This window comes from Mobula birostris, chromosome 1 (assembly GCF_030028105.1).
Source record: "Mobula birostris isolate sMobBir1 chromosome 1, sMobBir1.hap1, whole genome shotgun sequence".
Lineage (NCBI taxonomy): Eukaryota > Metazoa > Chordata > Chondrichthyes > Myliobatiformes > Myliobatidae > Mobula > Mobula birostris.
The window spans coordinates 232,468,252-232,494,906 of NC_092370.1; the positions used below are offsets into that span (position 1 = coordinate 232,468,252).

General features: G+C 43.7%; 1 protein-coding gene across 6 annotated transcripts in view; it reads right to left on the reverse strand.

Moving 5' to 3' along the window:
• adck1 (aarF domain containing kinase 1) overlaps positions 1-26,655 on the reverse strand; it is a 765,048-nt gene that overhangs the window by 360,238 nt on the left and 378,155 nt on the right. For all 6 annotated transcript variants that reach the window (XM_072273241.1, XM_072273237.1, XM_072273238.1 and 3 more), the window contains one exon: positions 1,547-1,705. In XM_072273241.1, coding sequence (XP_072129342.1) covers positions 1,547-1,705 — 159 coding nt within the window. The remainder of the gene's footprint in view (positions 1-1,546; positions 1,706-26,655) is intronic.

Genomic DNA, 26,655 nt, shown 5'->3' on the forward strand with positions numbered 1-26,655 from the left:
AAGTATCTTCTGTGGCTAGAAAGGAACTGTTGACATTTTGGATTGAGACGCTGCATCAGGACTGATGCAAGTGATGCAAGGAAATCCCGATGCAGGGTTTTGAACGAAAGTGCCGACAGTTCCTTTCCTCCCACACATGCTGCTTCACCCAAGTTCATCCGGCAGATTGGCTGCAGCTCCAGGCTCCAGTATCTGCATAGCAAAGACTGAAACACCCCCAAGATGAAAACCCTCCATGTGTGCAATGGCCTGGTTCACAATTTTACTGCTATGCTGTAGGTATTTCATTTTAGCAGTTCAATAAGAGGACTCTGTTCTGCTTTCAGCTTGTTTGAGTTTTCGGTGAAGATAAGGGATGCTTAGGAATGTGTGTCATCCAATTAGGGTAATGGAACTGGGAGAATGCTCTAGAGAATGCTTGGGGGTTGGGGAGGCAGGAGGAGGTTTCATGAAGGGCACAAAAATTGGTCTTGGTCTTTGCTCGGTGGGAGATGAAGAGAGAAGACACTGGAGAGAGCTGGTTGTAGGATTAGATCTGGTGGGACATTTGACTGCACATTTAATGCACATTTGACTGTTTCATTATAATGGACCCTTTTTGTTTTTTTCTTTCTTTTCTTTACCAACCCTTTCAGTTAAGTTAACATTCAAGAATATACTTCCTTATAATTGTATGGAGTGTGCGATCTGTTATTTCTGGCAACGGACTGTAACAGGGCAGTAAATTACACAGCTTTCGCACAAACTGGGGCTTGGGTGAACAAGGCACCCCAAACTCACGGATATTGCGGGGCTGGTGTCGTATATACCCTAGACGTATGAAGCCAGAGAAAGGTGGATTTCTTGGCGCTGATGTCCAGTGGCTGTTAGCAAGGGGCTAACAAGCTCGTTCTGGAGACACACCACAAAAGGGGGTTTCATATGAAAAATCAGTCCTGACAACTCCTCCAGTTCTGTTGGACAACACTCCCATGGACTCCAGTTTAAATAGCATCATTTTAACTATAAAGATACCTAATTTATTCAGTAATCCACAGGGACAGAGGAGTCCTCTAGGGATAGATTGGGACTATTTTACAAGATTTAAATTAATATGTCAAAGAAAGGTTTTACTCTGAATGAAGTAACACCATCCCATGGCATTTTCTCCACAGCCAGTATGTAGTGTAGTGAGAAAGATTTCTGCAGATTTACAAACAATCTTTTTTTCTGCATTAACCCTTTAAGAATAAAGAACCAAAGGCCAAAGACTGCAGTGTGGGGTTTGAAGTTCAAAGTTCAAAGTAAATTTTTTTATCAAAGTACATACATGTCACAATATACAACCCTGAGGTTCATTTTCTTGCAGGCATTCAGAGTAGAACACAGACATACAATAGAATCAATGAACACTACACACAAGCAAAGACTGCCAAACGTGTATGTGTAATATGTCTTTTATACATATTAAACCTTTGTTGATGATGAAGGTATTTCCAAATTAATACCACTAGCTTTAGTGTTGAGGGAGTAACATTTTTGGCCCAAAGAGCTCTAACATTTTTACCTTAAGAAAGTGGAAGTGTTTGAGCATCCTCGCCATCTTCTCGGTGTTGCGTCCTTCTTTCAGGAAGTCAAGCTCCAGTGGCATATTCTTCTTGGTTTCATCGACCAGCCAGGCGAAGCTGAAGTCGGGAAACAGCCAGGACACACCTTGGACCAGGATCTGTAAACGATGGGCTGCATTATAACCAGAACCAAGCTTGGGCACTCTACAATATCCTGGGGCCTTGTGGCAAACCTCTACAATTTATCCAATACCCCTGATGACATCAGTCATCTTCACCTTTCATGGCCACATTATGTTCTAGAAATTGAGAGCATGTCTTAGGAGAATAGGTTAAGTATGCTTAGGCTTTTCTCTTTGGAGTGAAGGAGGATGAGAGCTGACTTAATGGAAGTGTACAAAATGATAAGAGACATTGATAGAAAGGACAGCCAGTGCTCTTTTACCCAGGATGGAAATGGCTAATATGAGGGGACATGACTTTAAAGTGTTTGGAGCAAAATATAGGGGGAATGGTCAAAGGTAAGGGGAATGAACTGAGGCCAAGGCTATGGGCCTGCTCTGACTGCTCCGGGCTTCATGTCTATGGATTCACTTTAGTTCCGAATGCTATCGCTTGCTTTTATCGTTATTGTTTGCATGATTCAGTGTTTTTTCTCTCACTCTGCACATTGGGTATTTCTTAATTTTTTTTTAATGAGGTCTTTTGTATTTCTTTGTTTTGTGGCTGCCTGTAAGGAGATGAATCTTAAGGCTGTATAATTTATAAATACTTTAATGATTATCAACTGCCCATATCTCTTATCAGGTGGGGAAGGCCCAACAGAGGCTCTACTTCCTAAGGAAGCTAAAGCACGCTCTCCTCCCTCATCACCTGCTGATCAACTTCTATGGGAGAACTATAGAGAGCCTCCTGACGTATCACTGTGCAGTGTGGTTTGCCAGCTGCACAGAACAGAACAGGAAGGACTTGCAGCGGGTGCTGAGGGTAGCAGAGTGGGTTATTGGCACAACATTACCCTCCCTCAGAGACATTTATACTGGCAGACTTCAAAAGACGGCTACTTGTATTTCAAAGGATCCCACTCATCCTGGACATCACCTGTTTTCCCGTCTACCTTCTGGGAAGAGATACAGAGTATTAAGGACGAAAACAAAGAGACTCCTTAACAGCTTCTACCCACAAGCAGTGAAATGTATAACACCCCCTTCCCTTCTCCTGCCCCCCTCCTAAGACGGCGGCAGCTAAATGCATCACACTTCCAGGAATGGCAGGTGTGCAATAGTCCTACCCCTCCCCCATCCATATATTATTAATTTTGAACTGCATTCCTGAGGTTTTAGAGTTTATCTTATGTATATATTCTTGTCGTGCTGCAAAACGTTGAGCTGCTAAACTGTGTTTCATTGCTCCACAACAATGACAATAAAGATATTCTTAAGGTACTTTGCACATTGAACATTTTACACAGAAAGTGGTGGGTATGTGGAACATGCTGCCTGAGGTGGTGATAGAGAAAGGTACATTAGGTCTATTTAAGAGACTCTCAAACAGGTTCAGGAATGAAAGAAAAATGGAGGGTTATGTGGGAGACAAACCATAGGGTGAAGTAGCAGCACAACATTGCAGACCAATGGTCCTATGCTGTACTGTTCTATGATCTATATTCATTCTGGTGTTGCTGGGAGAACGTCTTCTGGTCATTAGTTGTACATGAGAAGAATTTTAAGAATAAACGATCAAGGTTCCAGCCCTATTCCAATCTTCTTCCAAGGTTCCTCTCCTGAGGTGAAAGAAGAAGAAGGCTGGTAGGAGAATGGATTGACGCTATCTCAAGGTACTTTTGCTTGGCATGATCTGCCTGGATGACATGCAAACAAATTTTTTTTACGGTATCTTGGTACAAATGACAATAGTAAGCCAATATCAAAACCACTTATTCTTGAAGTCCCTCACCAAGTTTGCTGATGATACAAAGATTGGAGGTGTAGTAGACAGTGAGGAAGGTTTTCAGAGCCTGCAGAGGGACTTGGACCAGCTGGAAAAATGGGCTGAAAAACGGCAGATGGAGTATAATACTGACAAGTGTGAGGTATTGCACGTTGGAAGGACAAACCAACGTAGAACATACAGGGTTAATGGTAAGGCACTGAGGAGTGCAGTGGAACAGAGGGATCTGGGAATACAGATACAAAATTCCCTAAAAGTGGCATCACAGGTAGATAGGGTCGTAAAGAGAGCTTTTGGTACATTAGCCTTTATTAATCGAAGTATTGAGTATAAGAGCTGGAATGTTATGATGAGGTTGTATAAGGCATTGGTGAGACCGGATCTGGAGTATTGTGTTCAGTTTTGGTCACCAAATTACAGGAAGGATATAAATAAGGTTGAAAGAGTGCAGAGAAGGTTTACAAGGATGTTGCCGGGACTTGAGAAACTCAGTTACAGAGAAAGGTTGAATAGGTTAGGACTTTATTCCCTGGAGCGTAGAAGAATGAGGGGAGATTTGATAGAGGTGTATAAAATTATGATGGGTATAGATAGAGTGAATGCAAGCAGGCTTTTTCCACTGAGGCAAGGGGAGAAAAAAACCAGAGGACATGGGTTAAGGGTGAGGGGGGAAAAGTTTAAAGGGAACATTGGGGGGGGCTTCTTCACACAGAGAGTGGTGGGAGTATGGAATGAGCTGCCAGACGAGGTGGTAAATGCGGGTTCTTTTTTAACATTTAAGAATAAATTGGACAGGTACATGGATGGGAGGTGTATGGAGGGATATGGTCCGTGCGCAGGTCAGTGGGACTAGGCAGAAAATGGTTCGGCACAGCCAAGAAGGGCCAAAGGGCCTGTTTCTGTGCTGTAGTTTCTATGGTTCTATGAGAAAATGCCTCCTAGTTCCCAACTCTCTAGCCAAATAACATGACAGTCCCTCTGAGAACTTTGCCAGTTACAGTAAGATACCATGTCATTCCTCTAAGTGCCAGCGAGTATGGTCCCATTCACCGCAATATCTCCTCCCCTTTCATCCCAGGAATCAAACTGCAATCTACGGCATTATTCCATATTTCACTGTTTGTGCAGATTCTATGCTGGAGCAAATATTCCAATCAGAAGAAAGGTTAGTGATTAGCGCAATTCTGTACAGCACTGGCTGTAAGATCAGGATCTGTTTCCCAGTACTGCCTGGAATGAGTTTGTACGTTCTCCCCATAACTGCGTGGCTTTCTTCCGGGTGCTTCAATCTCCTCCCACATTCCAAAAATGTTCAGGTTAGGGTTAGTAAACTGTGGCATGCTGTGTTGGTGCAGGAAGCATGGCGACACTAGTGGGCTGCCCAGCACAATCCTCACTGAGAAGACTTGATGGAAAAAACATTCTTCGCTGTATGTTTCGAATTTCATGTGACAAATAAAGCTAATCTTTTCTTTAATCTTTCACAAAGTATGTCTACAAAATTATACAAAATTGTTTGTGGTAAAGGAAAATAAGATCAGTTAATTCAGCCTCCAAGGACTAATGTTTAACAATGTTTAGCAGAGAGTGCTTGTATTGCATTTTCAAAAGTATTTATTGATTTACATGATATGCTGACAAAATGCAGCACAAAGAATGAATTCTAGACATGATAGAAATGAGTTGGATTGAATTGTGTGAGGTAATCTGAGACTGGCTTCTAAACACACTGATCCAATGTTGGTTTTTACTACAGTTCTTTGTCCCACTATAAGCACTCTGCATTTAAGCACCTTCTTTACTCCATTCTTAAATGGTCAATTCCCTTCTCCTGAGAGAATGCTACAAAATTATTTGCATATCAATTTCTCTAACCCCTCCCCTCTCTCTTTTTCCTTTCCCCATTCTAGCTCACCTCTTACTCCTTCTCTTCTCCTCACCTGCCTCTCATCTCCCTCTGAAGCCCCTTCTCCTGCCCTTTCTTCCATTGTCCTCCAACCTCTCCCATCACATTCCTTCTTCAACACTTTATCTCATCCACCTATCGCCTTCCTTTGGTTCAAGAGCCTGATGGTTGAGGGGTAGTAACTGTTCCTGAAGCTGGTGATGCGAGTCCTGGGGCTCCTGTACCTTCTTCCTGATGGCAGCAGCATGAAGAGAGCATGTCCAAGGTGGTGGGGGTCCCTGATGATAGATGCTGCTTTTCTGAAACAGCATTTCATGGAGATGTGTTCAGTAGTGGGTGGGTTTATCTGTGATGGACTAGGCTGTGTCCACTACTTTCTGTAGGATTTTCCATTCAAGGGCCTTAGTGTTTCCACACCATGCCATGATGCATCTAGTCAATATATTCTCAGTAGGTCAGGCAGCATCTGTGGAGGAAGAGGGATGGCTGGTCCTAATCCTAGGCCTCAGCCAAAAAACTGACCATACGTTTGCTTCTGCAGATGCTGCCTGACATGCTGAGTTTTTTGAGCAGTTTGTCTTTTCCTCTTGGAGTCAAAAGGTCATAAAGCATGCCTCGTTCACCTGTCTACACCCATGTAGCTAGGCACAGCTCAAATGGCATCTATAAATTTGCTGGTGATACAACTATTACTGGCAGAATTTCAGATGATGACGAGAGGGCATACAGGAATGAGATCTATCAACTAGCTGAAGGATGTCACAGCAACAACCTTTCACTCAACATCAGCAAGACCAAAGAACTGATTGGGAACTTCAGAAAGATTAAGACAGGGGGACGCATGCCAATCCTCATAGGGGGATCAGAAGTGGAAGGGGTGAAAAATTTCAAGTTCCTGGATATCATTATCTCTGAGGATCTATCCTCGACCCAACATATTGATGCAGCTACAAAGAAGGCACAACGCTGTCTAGTATGCGGCGTGGGTGCCTACTGCACAGGATCGAAGTAAGCTGCAGAGTTATAGGTGTAGTCAGCTCCATCACTGGCCAATCGAGTATCCTCATACTAGCCTCCATAGTATCCAGGACATCTTTAAGGAATGATGCCTCAAAATGGCAACATCCATCATTAAGGAGCCCCTTCACTCCGGTCAAGGCTTGTTCTCATTGTGACCATTAGCAAGGAGGTACAGGAGCCTGAAGGCACACACCCAACCATTCAGGAGCAGCTTCTTCCCCTTTGCCATCTGATTTCTGAATGAACTTTGAACCCCTCAACTACTTTTTATTTCTATTTTTGCACTACTTAATTAACTATTTTATATATATGCTGATACGATAGGGTCTTTTAAGAGACTTTTGGATAGGTACATGGAGCTTAGAAAAATAGAGGGCTATGGGTAAACCTAGTAATTTCTAAGGTAGAGACATGTTCGGCACAACTTTGTATGTTTCTATATTTATACTGTAATTCATGTTTTCCTTCTATTATTATGTATTGCATTGCTGCTGCAAAGACAACAAATTTAATGACATATGCCGGCATACAGGGTGGGGGAGAGGGGAAGGCAGGAGATTGGGGCTGAGAGGAAAATTGGATCAGCCATGATGAATTGGCGAGCAGACTCGATGGACCAAACCTGGCTGATTCTGATTCTGATCTGATAGGAGTGATTCCCACAATGTCATACGTACCAGTCTCTTAACTGTGCTACAAGATCATCTACCTTATTCCATATAATGTGTGCATTCTAATGTAAAATCTTCAGTCCATTATCCGTCACCCTTTTTTGATTTTGTCACCGATACACTTCAACTCATCCCAATAACTGCAATTTTGCCCAATCACCTGCTTATCCTTCCTGACAGTCTCACTACACACTACATCTGCTTGTGTAGCTACTGTCCCATTCTCAGCCCTGTCACTTCGGTTCCCATCCGTCAAATTAGTTTAAACACTCCCCAGCAGCTCTAGAAAACCTGCCCGCATGGCTCCTGGTCCTCCTCGGGTTCAGACGTAACATGTCTCTTTTGTGCAGGTCGTACCTTCCCCAAAGGAGATCCAGAAATCTGAACCCACTCCCTCTGCAATCCACAGATTTCTACCCTAGAGGTCCTGCTTTTCAGCTTGCTGTCTAAGTCCCTAAACTCCCTCTTCAGGACCTCCTCCCTTTTCCCCTCCCAATGCCATTGGTGCCAACAAGTAGACTTCTGGCCACTCACCTCCCCCTTTAGAAGTCTGTGGACCCAATCTGAGACATCACTGACCCTGGCACCTGCGAGGAAAAGGCTGTATAACATCCTTGCAATGTCTACCACCGTCTGCCTTCACCGAGCTTCTTAGTTACCTGCCAAAGAAGGACTCTTATTGCATTAATCTTTCTGCCAGAACAACTTGGCTTAGGACATTGTCAGTGCTTTGAACTAAGTCAAATCACCTAGGGTGGACATTTGAGGCAGGATGACTGTGACACTGAGAGGCAAGCACTGGAAGCCCTTGGCAGGAGGTGCTGGGGTTGAGGGCCTGTCTATGTGTGAGTGGGTGAGAGGGTGGGAAGGTGGAAAAGGGGCTTGTTTTGTTGTTATTGACTTGTTTTGTTCTGTTGTTGTTGTTGTTGCTTCCTGTCATCTCTGAACATGGTGGGCATGCAATGTCAGTGCCGGAATAACACCAAAAGACCATAAGATATAAGAGCAGAAATAGGTCACTAGCGCATCAAGTCTGCTCTGCCATTTCATCATGGCTGATAGAATTTTTCTCTCAGCCCCAATCTCCTGCTTTCTCCCCGTATCCCTTCATGCCCTGACCAATCAAGAATCTATCAACTTCTGCCTTAAATATATATGAAGACTTGGCTTCCACAGCTCCCTGTGGCAAAGAATTCCACAGGTTCACCACTCTCGAGCTAAAGAAATTCTTCCTCATCTCCACTCTAAAAGGACATCCCTCTGTTCTGAGGCTGTGTCCTCTAAACTCTCTCACACAAGAAACATCCTCTCCACGTCCACTCTATCAAGGCCTTTCAATTAGATTACCCCTCATTCTTCTGAATTCTAGTGAATACAGGCCCAGAGCCATCAAATACTCTTGGCAGTGCACAGGATCAGTGAGATCTTAGGATCAATGTCCATAGGACACTCAAAGCTGCTGTGCAGATTGACAGTGTTGTTAAGAAGGTGTATGGTGTGTTGGCCTTCATCATCCATGGGATTGAATTCAAGAGCCGTTAGGTAATGCTACAGCTATAAAGACTTTAGTTGGATACCACTTGGAGTACTGTGTTCAGTTCTGGTCACCTCACTAGAGGAAGGATGTGGATACTATAGAGAGAGTGCAGAGGAGATTGACAAGAATGTTGTTTAGATTGGGAACATGCTTTATGAGAATAGGTTGAGTGAATTTGGCCTTTTCTCCTTGGAGTGAAAGAGGATGAGAGGTGACCTGATAGAGGTGTATAAGATGATGTGAAGCATTGATCGTATGGATAGTCAGAGTCTTTTTCCCAGGGCTGAAATGGCTGAAAAGTTTCCTTTCTTCTTCTTCTTCTCTCCCTTCTTGAAGAGTGGAGTGACATTTGCAATTTCCAGTCTTCCAGAACCATTCCAGGATCTAGAGATTCTTGAATGATCATTACTAATGGCTCCATAGTCTCTTCAGCTATCCCTTTCGGTACTCTTACGTGTACACTATCTGGTCCAGGTGACTTATCTACCTTCAGACTTTTCAGTTTCCCAAGAGCCTTCTGTCTAGTAATGGTAACTTCACACACTTCATTCCCCCTGACACCTGGAACTTCCACCATATTGCTAGTGTCTTCCACAGCGAAGACTGATGCAAAACACTCATTCAGTTTGTCCGCCATTTCCTTGTCCCCGATTACTACCTCTCCAGCATCGTTTTCCAGCAGTAAAATATCCACACTTGTTTCTCTTTTACATTTTATGTATTTGAAGAAGCTTTTGGTATCCTCTTTAATATTATTGACTAGCTTACTTTCATATTCCATCTTTACCTTCTTAATAACTTTTTTAGTTGCCTTCTGTTGGGTTTTAAAAGCTTCCCAATCCTTAAGCTTCCCACTAATTTTTGCTCTATTATATGCCCTCCCTTTGGCTTTTATGTTGGCTGTGACTTCCCTTGCTAGTCACAGTTGTGTCATCTTTCCTTTCGAATACTTCTTCCTCTTTGGGGTGTATATATCCTTCCGAATTGCTTCCAGAAATTCTAGCCATTGCTGCTCTGCTGTCATCCCTGCCAGTGTTCTTTTCCAATCAATTCTGGCCATCTCCTCTCTCATGGCTCTGTAATTCCCTTTACTTTACTGTAATACTGATACATATGACTTTAGCTTCTCCTTCTCAAGTTTCTGGGTGAATTTTACTTTCCTCTTTGGGTTCTTTTACCTTCAGCTCTCTAATCAATTCTGGCACAACACCCAACTTAGCTGATCCTTGAGTGGGCTCAACCACAAGCCGCTCTAAAAAGCTAGTTCATAGACACTCCAGAAATTCCCTCTCCTGTAATCCAGCTCCAGCCTGATTTTCCCAATCTACCTGCATATTGAAGTCCCCATAACTATTGTAATATTGCCCTTCACATCATGCATTTTCTATCTCCTGTTGTAATTTGTAATTTGTCTGTTTCCTAAATAACAAATCCTTATGATTGCTAGGGGGTCTCCATACAACTCCCATCAGCATTTTTTTTTACTCTCCTAGTTCCTTAACTCCATCCATAATGATTCAACCCTTCTGACCCTATGTCACCTCTTTCTAATGATCTGATTTTTTACAAAAAGAGCAAAGCCACCCCCTCTGCCTTCCTGCCAATCCTTACGTTACAATGTGTATCCTTGGACATTAAGCTCCCAGCTACAATCTTTCAGCCATGACTCAGTGATGCCTACAACATCATACCTGCCAATCTGCAACTGTGCTGCAAGTTCTTCTACCTTATTCCATATACTGCACACATTTAGATACAGCACCTTCAGTCCGGGATTCACTGATTTCAATTTTGTCACATCATGCTCAACCTTTTGATTCCTGACTTCGTCTGAGGTCTTACCTACATCTGCCTCCACACCTCTCCATTAACTGTTCTGGCACTCTGGTTCCCATCCCCCTGCAACTCTTATTTAACCCCCACTGTGCAGTATTAACAAACCTTCCTGCTAGAATCTCAGCCCCCTCTCCAATTTAGGTGTAAACCATCCATTCTATACAAGTACCACCTTCTCTGGAAGATCCAAAAGTCTTATGCCCTCCCTCCTATACCACACCTTCTAGTTCTGGCCTCACTAGTAGGTGGCACAGGTAGCAATCCTGAGAACCCTGGAAGTCCTGCCGTTTAACTTAGCACCCACATTGGTACCTACATCGACCACAACTTCTGGTTGTTCACCCTCCCACTTCAGAATGCTGAGGATTTGATCAGAGATATCCCGGATCTTGGCATCTGGGAGGCAACATACCATCCGGGAATCTCATTCTGGCCCACAGAGCTTCCTGTCTGTTTGCCAAAAAACAAATCCCCTAGCAACACAACGTGCCTCTTCGTCCCCCTTCCCTTCTGAGTCACAGAGGCAGACTCAGTGCCAGAGACACAACCACTGTGGCTTTCCTCTGTTAGGCCATCCCCCCAACAGTATCCAAAGTGATATACCTGTTGTTGAGGGGGATGGCCACAGGGGTACTCTGCACCGGCTGCTTAATCCCTTTCCCCTTCCTGACTGTCACCTAGTTTCCTGGGTCCTACATCTTGGGTGTAACTACCTCTCTATATGTTCTATCTATCACCCCCTCAGCCTCCTGAATGATCTGGATTTCATCCAGTTCCAGCTCCATCTCCATAACGCAGTTTGTTAGAAGATGTAGCTAGATGCACTCCTCACAGTCGTAGCGGTCAAGGATACCGGAGGTCTCTCTACCTTCCCACATCCTGCAAGAGCAGCATCACACTATCCTGCCTGACATCTCTACGGTCCTACCCAGGCAGATATACAGAAGAGAAAGAAAAAACTTGAGCTTTTCTTTCCTTTGCTCTGAGTGAAAACTCTCTTCGCTGAAGCCTCAAAGAGCTAAGCCCTTAAGCCCAGCTGCCAGAATGTATGACGACACTTGCGGGCTGCCCCCAGCACATCCTTGGGTGTGTTGATACTTAACACAAACAACATATTACACAGTGTGTTTCAATGTATATATGATTAATAAATCTGAAATGACTGAAGGTAAACAATACTGAACCAAGTATGGTATCAGGGATAAAAACATGGAGCAATCAAATTTGAATCAGAATCAGAATCGGGTTTAACTTCACTGGCATATGTCGTGAAATGTGTTAACTTTGCGGCAGCAGTACAATGCAATGCATGATAAATATAGAAAAAACTGAATTACCCAGTAAGTATGTATATGTACATTAAATAGTTAAAATCAGTAGTGCAAAACAGAAATAAATAAAAAAAGTAGTGAGGTGGTCTTCATGGGTTCAATGTCCATTTAGGAATCAGACGGCAGAGAGGAAGAAGCTGTTCCTGAATCGCTGAGTGTGTGCCTTCAGGTTTCTGTACCTCCCTCCTGATGGTAACAATGAGAAGAGGGCATGTCCTGGGTGATGGGGTCCTCAATGCTGGACGCAGGCTTCCCGAGGCACCGCTCCTCGAAGATGACTTGGTTACTATGGAGGCTAGTCTCCACGTGGAGCTGATTAATTTTACACGACTTTCTGCAACTTCAATCCAGTGCAGTAGCACCCGCCCACCCCATCCCAGACAATGACGCAGCCAGTCAGAATGCTCTCCATGGTACATTTGTAAAAGTTTTCGAATGTTTTAGGTAATAAATAAAATCTCTTCAGGCTCCTGAGGTATAATTCCAACAAACTAAATCAGAATCAGAATCAGGTTTAATATCGCTGGCATGTGTCAGGAAAATTGTTGTTTTGTGGCAGCAGTACAATGCAATACATAAGAAACTGTAAATTATAGTAATACATGAACTTAATATGCATAGTTAGATAAATAGTGCAAAAAGAGAGCAAAAAAATAGTGAGGTAGTGCTCAAGGTTTGGTTTATTGTCCATCCAGAAATCTGATGGCAGGGGGGGGAAGCTGTTCCTAAAACGTTGGGCGTGTGTCTTCAGGCTCCCGTACCTCCTCCCTGATGGTAGTAATGAGAAGAAGGCACGTCCTGCGTGATGGGGTGAGCAATGATGGATGCCGCCTTTTTGAGGCATTGGCCTTTTGAAGAAGTCCTTGATGCTGGGGAGGCTGACGCCCAAGATGGAGCTGTCTGTGTTTACAACAAACTGGTGGCTAACTGTAATTATTTATTATTGTTTGCAATGATGGTACCAGTTACTTTAACAGAATTTTGACACCTAATGGATCCAGATAAAGATGCTTTGATTCCATGGCAACTATTATTTCACAACTACCTTTGATGTCAACCAATACCATTCATATTTATTTCATTTCAGTCATTAACTGTGCATCACATCGCACAAGCAGATGTTGCTGTTAAGGCCACAGTAATGAATTGTTGCCATAAAGGTTATGGAAGAATATGCCAGCACATTGATTTGGGGCAATATCTTTTCCTCTTAAAGTTCGTGGCTTGATCAATCATTCCTGACAGTTAGGAAATCCAAGTACGCCAGGATTCACAATGCATTTTATTGCACGGTGTAATTGTCGAATACTCTACACATGACTGAATGAGGGGATTTCCATGTGAAGCACAGGGTTGTCTGACAATGATTTGACTTTAGGTAATATTTCACCCAGTTGGGAGACTCCCAGTGCAGCATTTAAAGAGCAGTAAGACAGTACTCCCCAGAGTCCTGGCCAAGAAGTATTCTGATCAGTGGTACTTCAAAGGCTGTTAGGTCGATGTACAAATATGCCGGAAATGGATCATGTACAGACAAAATAAATGAGCTTAATTTGGCATCTTGTTTTGTGCAGACATTATGGCTAAAGGACAGTGCTGCAAAGTAGCATAGCGTTTAGCAGAATGTTTCACAATGCCCGCTGCAAGATCAAAGTTTAACTCCCACTGCGGTCTGTAAGAAGTTTGCATGTTCTCCCCACGTGGGTTTCCTCCCACATTTCCAACACGTATGGGTTAGGGTTAGTAAGTTATGGGCATGCTACACTGATGTCAGAAGCATGGAGAGTTTCAGCCATCCCTCAGCACATCTCGAACTGTGTCAGCCATTGACGCAAAACAACCCATTTCACTGTATGTTTCGATGTACATGTGACAAATAAAACTCATCTTTTATTCTATGTTATATGAAATCAGACTCCACTCTCTACTCATAATGCAGAATGGGAAACCTGAGGAACTACTACTGCTTTCCTGCTCAGAAGAGTAAATGGATGTCCTTTCCGAGGATGATAAGGATTGCAGAGCGCCATTTTAAAAAGGGTTCTTCCTAGTGCTGTGACCAAAATTTTCCCTGCAATCCTACAGCAGGGTAAAACAGGATTGAGAACGAGCCATTCACCTCCTGGACCTGCTCCACCAATGTGATGTGTTCACAAATGATGTGTATAAAAGGGTTGATTCAATGGAATGTTGGCTGAAGTTAATAAAACCAAAACTTTCTTCATTGTTGCTGCCTAATCCATGACTGATTCCAGCAATTTCTGATTTGATTTTAGATTTCCACTTTTTGTTTTTGATTTTCATAACACATAGAACATAGCCCTTTGGCCCACGATGTTGTGCTGAACCAATTAAAAAATAATCAAACGGCTAACTAAACTGATCTCTTCTTCCTACACATCTGGACAGTGAAGATGCATACAACAGGATGCTCTTCATTGACTACAGCTCAGCATTCAAAACCATCATCCCATCAGAACTAATCAATAAGCTCCAAGACCTTGGCCTCAATACCGTCTTGAGCAGCTGGATCTTCGATTTCCTCACTTGCAAACCCCAGTCAGTTCAGATTGGCAACAACATCTCCTCCACAATCTGCATCAGCACAGGTGTACCACAAGGCTGTGTGCTTGGCCCCCTGTTCTACTCACTTTACACTTATGACTGTGTGGCTAAGCACAGCTCTAATGCCATATTTCAGTTTGCTGATGATACCACTGTCACTGGCTGAATCAAGAATGGTGACAAATCAGCATATGGGAGGGAGATTGAAAACCTAGCTGGCAACAACTCCTCATTCAATGTCAGTAAAACCAAGGAGCTGATTATTGACTGCATGAGGAGGAAACCAGAGCTCCATGAGCAAGTTCTCATCAGGGGATCAGAGGTGCAGAGGCTCAGGAATTTTAAATTCCTCCGCATCTGTCCTGGATCCAGCACATAACTGCCTTTATAAGGAAGTCATGGCAGACCCTCTTATTTCTTAAAAGTTTGCGGAGATTCAGCATGTCATCTAATTCTTTGACAAACTTGTATAGATGAATGGTTGCATCACTGCCTGGTACAGAAACACCAAAGCCCTTTAATAGAAAAAACTACAAAAAGTGGTAGGTACATCCCAGTCCATCACAGGTAAAGCCCTCACCACCATTGTGCACAGTTACAAGAGGGGGAGTCACAGGAAAGCAGAATCCATCATCAAGGACCCCCACCATCCAGGCCATGCTCTCTTCTCACTGCTGCCACAAGAAGGAAGTAGAGGAACCTCAAGTCCCACACCACCAGGTTCAGGAACAGTAATTAGCCCTCAACCATCAGACTCTTGAACCAGAGGGGATAACTTCAATCACCACTAAACTGAACAGATTCCACATTTCACTTCTAAGGACTCTGCAACTCACGTTCTTGATATTTAATACTTACTTCTGTGTTGTTATTATTATTTATTTTCTTTTTGTATGTGCACAATTTGTTGTCTTTTGCACATTGGTTGTTTGTAATGTGCATTTTTTCACTGGTTCCATTGTGTTTCTTTCAATTTACTGTGAATGCCTTCAAAAATTAATCTTAGGGTAGTCTATGTACTTCGATAATAAATCTACTTTGAACTTTGAACCATGTCCATATCCTGCCATTCTCCTCTCATTCATGCACCTATCTAAACATTTTTTAAAAGCCCCTAACGTTTCTGCCTCTTTCACCATCCCAGACAACCACAACTCCATGTAAAATACTTGCCCCTGACATCTCCTTTGAAATTACTTTCTCTCACCTTAAAAGCCATGCCCACTGGTATTAGACTTCTCAACCCTGGAAAAAGATACTGTCTACCTACTCTATCTCTGCCTCTCATAACCTTATAAACCTCTATCAGATCTCCACTCAGCCTCCACCGCTCCAGAGAAGACAACTCAAGTTTGTCCAACCTCTTGTCATAGCACATGCCTTCTCATCCAAGCAACATCCTGGTAAACTTCTCCTGTACCCTCTCCAAAGCCTCGACATCCTTCCTATAATTGGGGGGGGGGTGCACGACCAAAACTGCATGCAATATTCCAGATGCAGCCTTACTAGAGTTTTATTAAGCTGCAACATAACTTCCTAACTTTTGATTCCTGACGAAGGGTCTCGGCCTGAAACGTCAGCTGTGCTTCTTCCTATAGATGCTGCCTGGCCTGCTGCGTTCTACCAGCATTTTGTGTGTGTTGCTTGAATTTCCAGCATCTGCAGATTTCCTCGTGTTTGCATTCCTAACTTTTGAACTCAGTGCCTTGACTAATAACATCAAGCATACCACATCCTTCCTTCAACACCCAATCATGCTGTGTAGCCACTTTCAGTGAGCTAAGAACTTGGAGCCCAACATCTCTCTGCTCATCAACACTGTTAAGGGTCTTGTTTTTCATTTTAAGGACAGACCGGAAGGAAATCTTGTTGGGCTAGCAGAGTTAATGAGTATGACCGAGAGAGAGGCTCAGAAGATGCTGAACAAAAACTCGAATGCTGGAAGAATCTTTCATTTTCCCTCTCTGCCTTGATGCAGGCACCCATCCGGCAATGTTGACATACTGTGCGTCTTGGCGGCACATCCAAGACGCACAGTATGTCAACATTGCCGGATGGGTGCCTGCATCAAGGCAGAGAGGGAAAATGAAAGACTGCCAGAATATTAGCAACATATAAGAAAGGGAGTGTTATAGAGCCTGGTAGCTGATGGGGAGGGGATAGAACATAGAAGAGTGCAACACAGTACTGATCCTTCAGCCCAGCATGTTGTAGCAACCTTTTAACCTACTCCAACATCAACCTAACCCTTCCCTCCCACAGAACCCTCCATTTTTCTTTCAACCATGTGATGCGGGGTTCGTGCAGGAAAATGCCGGTGAGGAAGAACATCAGCCGCGAATGGAAGAGCAAGAACAACAGGCCGAATGGCCCGCTGTTGCTTCAATCTGTTGGGTTTTAAACAAGCTACGAGATAGAAGTTGCTGCCATGATTAAATTTCAGCCTTTATTCTCTTTGCCTTACTGAATTACGCAGGGGACTTGGAGGTTTGCCTTGGAAGTGTGATCATCAAGGGAAGAATTAAGACACCATGGCACAGCCTTTGAATCATGCAAGCTGTGTAAACTGCCGGAGTACAAAGAAATAATCCAGTCAGCGACTGCCTGAAGATTGCATTGATTTTTCTCTGTCCCCTACACACCATTTTATAAATTTAGCATTTTAAACATATATTTTAATAGAAATTCAAATTCTTGACATCCCAGGGCTTTTTCATATCCTTTTGCAATCAAACTGGTTTGGAGACACTTTTTTTTACATTGTTGAAATAGTATCTCTTTAAAAAAGAAAAAAAGGGAACAGATCTATTTTGCCATCACAAAGACACAGCAGTTCGTATGAACCAGTTCCTGAAGGTGATGAATGATTACAAAGTGACTGTCATAAACAAGCAACAGTGATTCCCGGTCCAGAGAGGGTGGGAAGGCAGGATGAGTTCAATGGTAATTGTACATTTCATTATAATGTGTACTGTGTGTCTGCAGAACTGAATAATTGCAAAGAATGCTGTATTATTTATTTAATTTAGCAATTCATCACAGAGTAGGCCCTTCCGGGACTTCATGCCACGCCGTCCCAGCAACCCCCGGCAAACCCAATTAACCCTCACCTCATCACAATAATGACTGGTTAACCTACCTAGTCCGTCTTTGGACTGTGGGAGGAAGCTGGAGGAAACGGGAGGAAACATGATTTCCATGGGAAGGACATACAGAGACTCCTTACAGAATGGAACTAGAGTTGAACTCTGAACTCTGGAACGCCGCGAGCTGTAATAGCGTCGCGCTAACCGCTATGCCACCGTGGGGCCCAAAACAACGAAAGAACAGAACGCTTGTACATACAAAGGACCTATGAGGGACTCAGCGTTTTCCCCAGGGGTTTGGAAATCAAGAACTAGATGTCATAGGTTTAAGGTGGGAGCAGAAAGATTTGGTAGGAACTGAGGGGCAACTTTTTCACCCAGAGAGTGATCAGCATGTGTATTGAAAGTAGTTGAGGCCGGTACATTAACACAGGTATGTTAGGGTGCCGCGGTAGTGTAGCAGTTAGCGTGGCACTATTACAGCCCGGGGCGTTCCAGAGTTCAATTCCGGCATTGTCTGAAAGGAGTTTGTACGTTCTCCCCATGACTGCATGGATTTCATCTGAGTGCCCCAGTTTCCTCCCAAAGAATTAATTGTTAGGAGGTTATAGGTCATTGTAAATTGTCTTGTGATTAAGCTAGTGTTAAAAAGTTGGATGATGTGGCTAATTGGGTCGGGGAGGGGGGGCTGCCTGATTCGCGCTGTATCTCTAAATAAGTCAATTAATTAAGTAGATCATTTGTCTTTTTCCCAGGGGTAGGGAGTCTAAATCTTAGGGGATATGGTTTTAAATTGAGAGAGGGAAGTTTTAAAGGGGAGTTGAGAGGCAACGTTTTCATGTGAAGGGTGATACAAATATGGACGAAGTGCTAGAGGAAGGTGTGTGCACTATTTCAGCGTTTAAAAGACATGTGGATAGGTACGCGGATAGGAGAGCTCAGGTAGGTGACTTGGTCACCATGGACAAGTTAATTTTATATCTCTTAGCTCGCACAAACATCAATTTGTTTTGGAGAAGTTTGAGAGAGTAATGTGGGCCAGGTACTTCTTCAAGGACACGGGATCTCCTAACCAGGTAGGCAGGACTTTGGTTTAATCTCACTCTACAAGAGATCACCTTCAGTTGTGTTTCACGATTGCTTTGGAGTGTGAGCCTGGAGTAGGACTTGATTCATCAGGGCAGCACAATAGCGTAGCAGTTGGTGCAATCGCTTTGCAGCACCAGCGATCACTGATCAGGGTTCCATTCCCGCCACTGTCTTAAGGAGCTCATACCCTCTCCCCACGACTGCGCAGTTTTTCCCCGGGTGCTCTGGTTCCCCTCTACATTCCAAAGACCTATATTTAGAGTTAGTGAATCCTGGGCATGCTATGTTGACGCCAGATGCATGGCTGTCCCCAGCACAATCCTTGCTGATCTGACTTGCTACAAACTGCACATTTCTCTGTATACTTTGATGTACATGTGACAAATAAAGCTCATCTTTTTAATCATAATGACTTTACTGAATGCTGGGCAGGCTGGAGGAGACAAGTAGCATCCTCTTGTTCCTCTTCTATTGTGTTTCAGAGAGTTCCAAATTTCCAATCCCTAGCATGTGAAAAAATGCTCCCTGACTTCACCCCAAAACGTCCTGACTGAAATGCTCTTTGTTCCATGTACTTATCCAAACTTCCTCAGTTACAAATGTTGAAATCGAACCTGCAACCACCATTTCCTCTTGATTATTGGCATGGATTGGGTGGATAAATACTGGATGTCTTGATGAGACAGGGGCCCCTAAGGGGCACAGAAACTAGCATTGAACAAACGAGCTAAATAACTTACTTCTGGGCTTTTTCCATGCGACAGCAAGGAGGACTGAACAAGACGAGGCGGAAAACAATTATTCTGCCAACACTCGATCTGATTTGATAATAATTACATTTTCAATTTGAACTCAAGTGTGGTTACAAGGCACAGAAGCTGCTGTCTAGAGTTACTGCACAGCCCCATCAGTAAATTCTCTGCTGAAATGATGCAGGACAATTAGCGAGCTCTTCGCTAAAGCGTCTTTTTTCAAACGATGACAAAATTATCACAATAAATTGCTCTTTCACGGAGGGCAACTTCAAATTATTACACGAATAAATGGAACAGTATTTAATTAAAAACGACCAATGTATAAAGCTGCAGAAAAATAGACCACACAATACTTCACATGTAATCAGTATCTTAATAGTATTTACTAAACGATAAAAGGTTTGGATTGTAACTGGAGAAATGTAAAGATACTAGATCACGCTGCTTAAAGGCAGCATCAACTAACTTGCCTGATTCAGGAGATGTGAGTTCAAGGCTAGCGACAAAAATCGCACCTGATGCGCTGGTGCAGTACAGAGGGAGTGCTACATAGTTGCATAGCCTTTCTTTTGTAGCTGATGTCCAGTGTGGTTCCTACTTGCCTTTTCCAAGTGATTTAAAAGATCCCATGGCACTATTTCAGTGAAGCACAGGAGACCTAGCTATGGTATCATGGCCAATACTCCTGGTGAGACCACACCTGGAGTACTGTGTGCAGTTTTGGTCTCCAAATTTGAAGAAGGACATTCTAGCTATTGAGGGAGTGCAGCGTAGGTTCACGAGGTTAATTCCCGGGATGGCGGGACTGTCATATGTTGAGAGATTGGAGTGACTGGGCTTGTATACACTGAAATTTAGAAGGATGAGAGGGGAGCTGATTGAAATATATAAGATTATTAAGGGATTGGACACGCTAGAGGCAGGAAACATGTTCCCGATGTTGGGGGAGTCCAGAACCAGAGGCCACAGTTTAAGAATAAGGGGTAGACCATTTGGAACGCAGGTGAGGAAAACCTTTTCCACACAGAGGGTTGTGGTTCTGTGGAATGCTCTGCCTCAGAAGGCAGTGGTGGCCAATTCTCTGGATTCTTTCAAGAAAGAGTTAGATAGAGCTCTTAAAGATAGCGGAGTCAAGGGATATGGGGAGAAGGCAGGAAAAAGGTACAGTATATTTATATTCATCTCCAAGTGGCCCAGTGGTCAGGACTTCGGATGTGTTATGATTGCTGGTGCCAGACAGGGTGGTTTCAGTATCTCAGAAACTGCTGACCCCCTGAGATTTTCACACACAACAGTCTCAAGAGTTTACAGAGAATGAGTTTACAAGAGTTTACAAAAAAAATTGAGGAAGCAACATTTATGAAAAAAATTGTTGTCCAGTGTTTGTATTTCAGGCAGTGGACTGTCTCACAGTGAACAAGGTTGCCAAAGCAAGGTCAGCGGAAAGAGGGGAGGCAAGAGGGACTGGAATCTGGAGCAAAAAATAAACTGCTGGCAAAACTCAGCAGGTCAGAGGCAGAGGGATGGCCAGAGTCTCAGGTTGACACCTTGCTTCAGAAATACAGGAGATTCTGCAGATGTTGGAAATCTAGATCAACACAAACAAAAAGCTGGAGGAACTCAGCAGGTCAGGCAGCATAATAGAGGAGAAGAAACAGGCAATGCTTTGCGCTGAGAACCTTCATCAGACCAGCCAGTCTGAAGGGTCTTGGCCTGAAACATCCTCTGCTTAGTGCCTTCCATAGATGCTGCCTGACCTGCTGTTATCCTGCATCAGGACTGGATTAGTCCATCAGACCATAAAACAGAAGAGCAGAATTAAGCCATCTGGCCCATTGAGTCTGCTCCCCAATTCCATCAGCTGATTTATTATCCCTTTCAATCCCATTCACTTCCTAACTTTTAATGCCCTTACTAATCAAGAAGCTAACTTAAAGGGCGGTGGAAGCAGAATGCTTTTAACAAAGTGGGAGGCAGATTCTTGATAAACAAGAGGATGGAATGTTACTGAGGGTATAGAACGGAGTTGAGGATACCGCCAGATCAGCCATGCCTTCTCCTGCACCTAATCCATGTGCACTGTACATCATGCTGCCTTAGCTGAAAGCAAACTTAGAAGGATACATTCGAAGCAATGCATTAAATACAAGAGATTCTGCAAGTGCTGGAAATCCAGAGCTACACACACAAAATGCTGGAGGAACTCAGCAGGTCAGACAGCATCTATGGAGAGGAATAAACAGTCGACATTCTGGGCCAAAGTTTCACTCCAAGCAATGTCTTCCCATTACAGGAAGGACGTGGAGGCTTTGCAAAGGGTGCAGGAGAGATTTCTGAAGATGCTGCCTAGATTACAGGATATGAGTTAAAAGCAGGTTTGGACAAACTTTGGGCTGCTTTCTCTGGAAAATCTGAGGCTGAGGGGAGAAGTGATAGAAGTTTATGAGTATGAGAGACGTAGACAGGGTAGACAGAACATTTTACCAGGATAGAAATGACAAGAGGCCATTCATTTGGGGGGGGGAGGTTCAAAGGAGATACATGACGCAAGTTTCTTTCACACAGAGTGATGGGTCCCTGGAATGTGCGGCCAGCGTGGGGGGCGGGGGGCGGTTAGTGGATCCAGGTACAATAGAGGCATTTAAGAAGTTGTTAGGCACATGATTATGCAGCGAATGGAGGGATATGAAACTAGTGCTTGCAGAGGAGATTTAGTTTAAACCAGAGCTGCAGTCAGCACAAACATAATGGGCTGAAGGATCTGTTCAAGTGCTGTCACATTCAGTGTAAAGCTATCAATCAGAGGCGATGTGGCATTTTAAAACAGGCTCTGAAGACCCAGTTAAATGGACTCCCAGGGACCCGAGCAGTAAAACACAAACAAATCATGGAGAAAAGTGAATCTGGCTCTAAAGCCAGGTCCTTGCTGTCATAGAATAGCACACACCAGGGCCACACCATGTCAAAATTAATTAGCTTGTCAAAATGCGGCAGCTGGATGAACAGTAAAATATGTCTTGGAAAATAATTATCCACTGAAGCAAAATGAGAACAAGACTCTATATATTTTACTGTCTAGGCACAGTTATAAAGATTGTCTCAATACTATGATCTTCTTTAGAGCGAGGGGGATAAAGAGAGGGAGAAGGAGAGAGAAGAAGGGGGAGAAGAGAGAGAAGAGAGGAGGGGAAGAGTGAGGGGGAGAAAGAGAGAGAGAAGAGGAGAAAGCAGGAAAGAAAGAGGGAGGAAGAGGGGAGTGAGAAAAAAAGAGGGAAAGGCAGAAAGGGGAAGACAGAGAGCGGGAGGGAGAGAGGAAAGGAAGAGGGGAGTGAGAAAGAGAGAGGGAAGGGCAGAAAAGGGAAGAGAGAGTGGAAGGGGGAGAGAGAGGAGAGGGGAGGTGAAGGGAGAGAGAAAGAAAGAAAGAAAAACCTTTGGGAATCCCTTGAAAGAGGAAATGCAAACTGCACAGACCATTTCAGACTACCCATTTTAACAGTCTTTTTGTAAGGGTAACATTCCCCTGTGATATGATTTAATTGATCTATGCAGAATGACAGGTTGCTGTTTTATGATGCTCTAACACTGTCCATGACGACACCACTCAATGTGCCTCACCAGCTGCAGAGCCAGCCCATGGAATCCAGAAGGGTGGTGCAGTTAAGAGGTGATGATGGAAATGGGGTAGGGTAGGATTGGTGTAAATTGGTGGATTGGGCGAGCTGGCGATTTTCCTCAGGAGTCTGCAGAGATACAGCATGCCATGGAAAACCTTGGCAAATTTCTGTAGATGTGTGGTGCAGAGTGTGCCTGCTGGCTGCCCTACAGCCTGGTGTGGGAACCCCAGTACCTTTGAGCAGAAAATCCTACAAAAGGTAGTGGATTCAGCCCAGTAGGTCGTGGATAAAATCCTCCCAACCATTGTGCACATCTACATGAAATGTTGCCATAGAAAAGCAACATCCATCATCAGAGACCCTCACTACCAAGGCTATGCTCTTTTCTCACTGCTGCCATCAGGTAGAAGGTACAAGAGCCTCAGGACTCGCACCACCAGGTTCAAGAACCATTAGATTATGAAGACATGCAGTCCTCTTTTATTGTCATTTAGTAATGCATGCATTAAGAAATAATACAATATTTCCTCCAGTGTGATATTACAAAACACAAGACAGACCAAGACTGAAAAAACTAACAAAACCACATAATTATAACATATAGTTACAACAGTGCAACAATACCATAACTTGATGAAGAAGTCCATGAGCACAGTAAAAAGTTCAAAGTTTCTCAAATGTCCCACATCTCACACAGACGGGAGAAGGAAGAAAAACTCTCCCTGCCATGCCCGACCACAATCCGACTCTGAGTCATCCGAAAACTTCGAGCCTCCGATCAGCTCTCCGACACCGAGTACTGAGCGCCATCTCTGTCCGAACGATTCGACCTCAATCTCGGTCGCCAATGGCAGGCAAAGCCGGGGATTTTGAGGCCTACCCTCCAGAAGATTCCCGCCCGCGCAGTAACAACAGCAGTGAACTGGCATTTCAGAAATTTCTCCAGATGTTCCTCTGTGCTCTCACATTCGTCTCCATCAAATCAGAATTGTCCTCAGCCCCTATTTAATGGATACGATATCATTTTTCACCGGAGGGCTGCGCACACGCAGCACGCTGCTCTCTCTCCTCCCGCCGTTTACTGTTACTACTTCTCACAGGCTCTTGAGCAAAAGGGGATAGCTACACTCATTTAAGCACTCTATTAGTTTGTTATTTCATGCTCATTGTTTATTGCTATTTATCTATATCTGCATTTGTACAGTTCATTTACAGTTAACATTTCTTGATGGTTACAGTTTATAGTATTGTTCTGTAGAGTTGCTAAGTATGCTTGCAGCAAAAGGACCTCAGGGTTGTATGTGGTGACATGTATGTACTCTGATAATAAATTTTACTTTGATAATAAATTTTTAAGTGAAGCGTGCAGCCTGGAGACATGGCGAGAGCCCATGATCTAAGCTCTTTCTCACTGATTTTGCTGATTAAAGCATTGAGCAAGATCGAAATCAACAAGGATGAGATCAGAAGGTGAGCGGGTGTTCAGCACTCTCTGCCTGTGTTTGACTGCTCTCTCTCTCTCTCTCTCTCTCCCTCTCACTTGCTACTGCCAGAGAAAGATGCCTGCATTCAACCAGTCTCTCTCTCCCACTCACTTGAGATTTGGGTCTCAGGCAAGATTTAATCAACACATTTTGTGGATTGGACTCTGTAGCTCATGTTATGATGTGTTTCTGGTTCCTAGTTGCTCCTTTTTTTATTGCCAATTTGACTGGGGCCGAGCAGCCGGCAATTAATGAACGACACAGCGCTAAGCTGAGCTGAACTGAACTAAACTAAACTGAACATTCCTACACTGTTCCGTTGACTCTGTGGTCTGATGTTTTATATTCAGCTTTTTTTTGCTCATTTTTTGCTGTTTGCATGATTTGTTCTTTTTTTGACATTTTCTTTGAACGGGTTCCATGGTGTAACTTTGTTTCATGGCTGTCTGCGGGAAGACATACCTCAGGGTTGTATACTGCATACATACTTTGACAATAAATGTATTTTAAATCTTTGATTAGTGTAAAAGGGTGGGTGTAGATTGGCAGAGACTCTGTGGGCCAAAGGGCCTATGCTGTACTGTAGTATGACGCCATGAATCACACCCCTATGAACAGCGTGCTGGGTGTAGTCACATCGTGGCCATTATGGGAACAGAAAGAATGGGCTGGAGAGCAGAAACTGCAGCAATATGTGACTGAGATTGCTATTGCCTCAAAGAGCTGCTCTTGATGCCGAGACAGGGAGGAGGGCAGAAGGAAGGGACCTGCTTTGTCTGTGAGAGACTGAATAATTACTGGCAGCAGGAACAACATACGCACAACCAATTCAGAAGGTGCTTAAAGAGAGCAAGAGGCATGTTCATCAAGCTTTGATTGACCAGGTTTATAAAACACCTCAGCTGTGCATTTTTCATTCTACTCGTATTGGTTCAGTATTTTTACACATACTGAGATATGGTGAAAGGTTTTTGTTTTGCAAGCCATCCAGACAGATCGTGCCATGCATAATTACATTAAGGGAGTAAAGGGAAACTAGAAAACAGAATATAGTGTAGCAAATACAGAATATAGTGTTGCAGCTGGTCGTCACAAGCAAGTTATTGTCCATCTCCACCCATCCACTGTTTTGGCTGAATCAAAAGTGATGGTGAATCAGAATATAGGGGGGAGATTGAAAATCTTGTTGAATGGTGCCACAGCAACAACCTCTCACTCAACATCAGCAAAATCAACTACAGGAACTCCTGTATTGACTACAGGAGGAAGAAACTGGCAGTCCATGAGCCAGTCCTCTTTAGGGAATCAGAGGTGGAGAGGGTCAGTAATTGTAAATTCCTCGGTGTTATCATGTGAGAGGATCTGTCCTGGGACCAGCATGGAAGTGCCATTTCAAAGAAGATACAGCAGCGCCTCTGCTCTCCTAGAAGTGTACTCAGATTTGGCATGACCTCCAAAACTTTGACAAACTTCCATAGATTCACAGTGGAGAATATCCTGACTGGTTGCATCATGGTTTGATATGGAAACACCAAAGCCCAGGAATGGAAAAGCCTACAAAAAGTGATGGCTACTGCCCAGTCCACCATAGGAAAAGCCCTCCCCAGCACTGAGCACATCTACAAGGGGCATTGACACAAGACAGCAGCATCATCATCGAGAATCTTCACTATCCAGGCCGTGCCCTATTCTCGCTGCTGCCATCAGGAAGGAGGTATAGGAGCCCGAAAAATCACATTGTTAAGTGCGCCAATGACATGACAGTGGTGGGGATCATCACCAACAATGATAAGGCGGCCTACACAGAGGATGTGGAAGAGCTCAAGGCCTGATGTCAGGCAAATAACCTCTTCCTTAAATATCAACAAGACAAAGGAGATGGTCATCGACTTCAGGAGAATGCGCACCACTCACACCCTTCTTTACATCGGCACCACAGCAGTGGAAACTGCGAGCTGTTTCCAACCGCATCTCACACAACCTCTCATGATTATAGAGCACAACTTGCACAATCAGGAAAGCTCATCAACATTTCTACTTTCTGAGGAGGCTGAGGAGAACTGGACTGTGCACATCTATTCTCACGTACTTCTACAGATGTGAAGTAGAGATCATCCTAACATACTGCATGGTACGAGAATTGCACTACAGTACACAGGAATGCTCCAAAACAGGTGGTCAAAACCGTGCAACACGTCACTAGTACCAGCCTACCCACTATCAAAGACATCGATAAAGAAAGGTGCCAAAAAAAACCGGCCAGT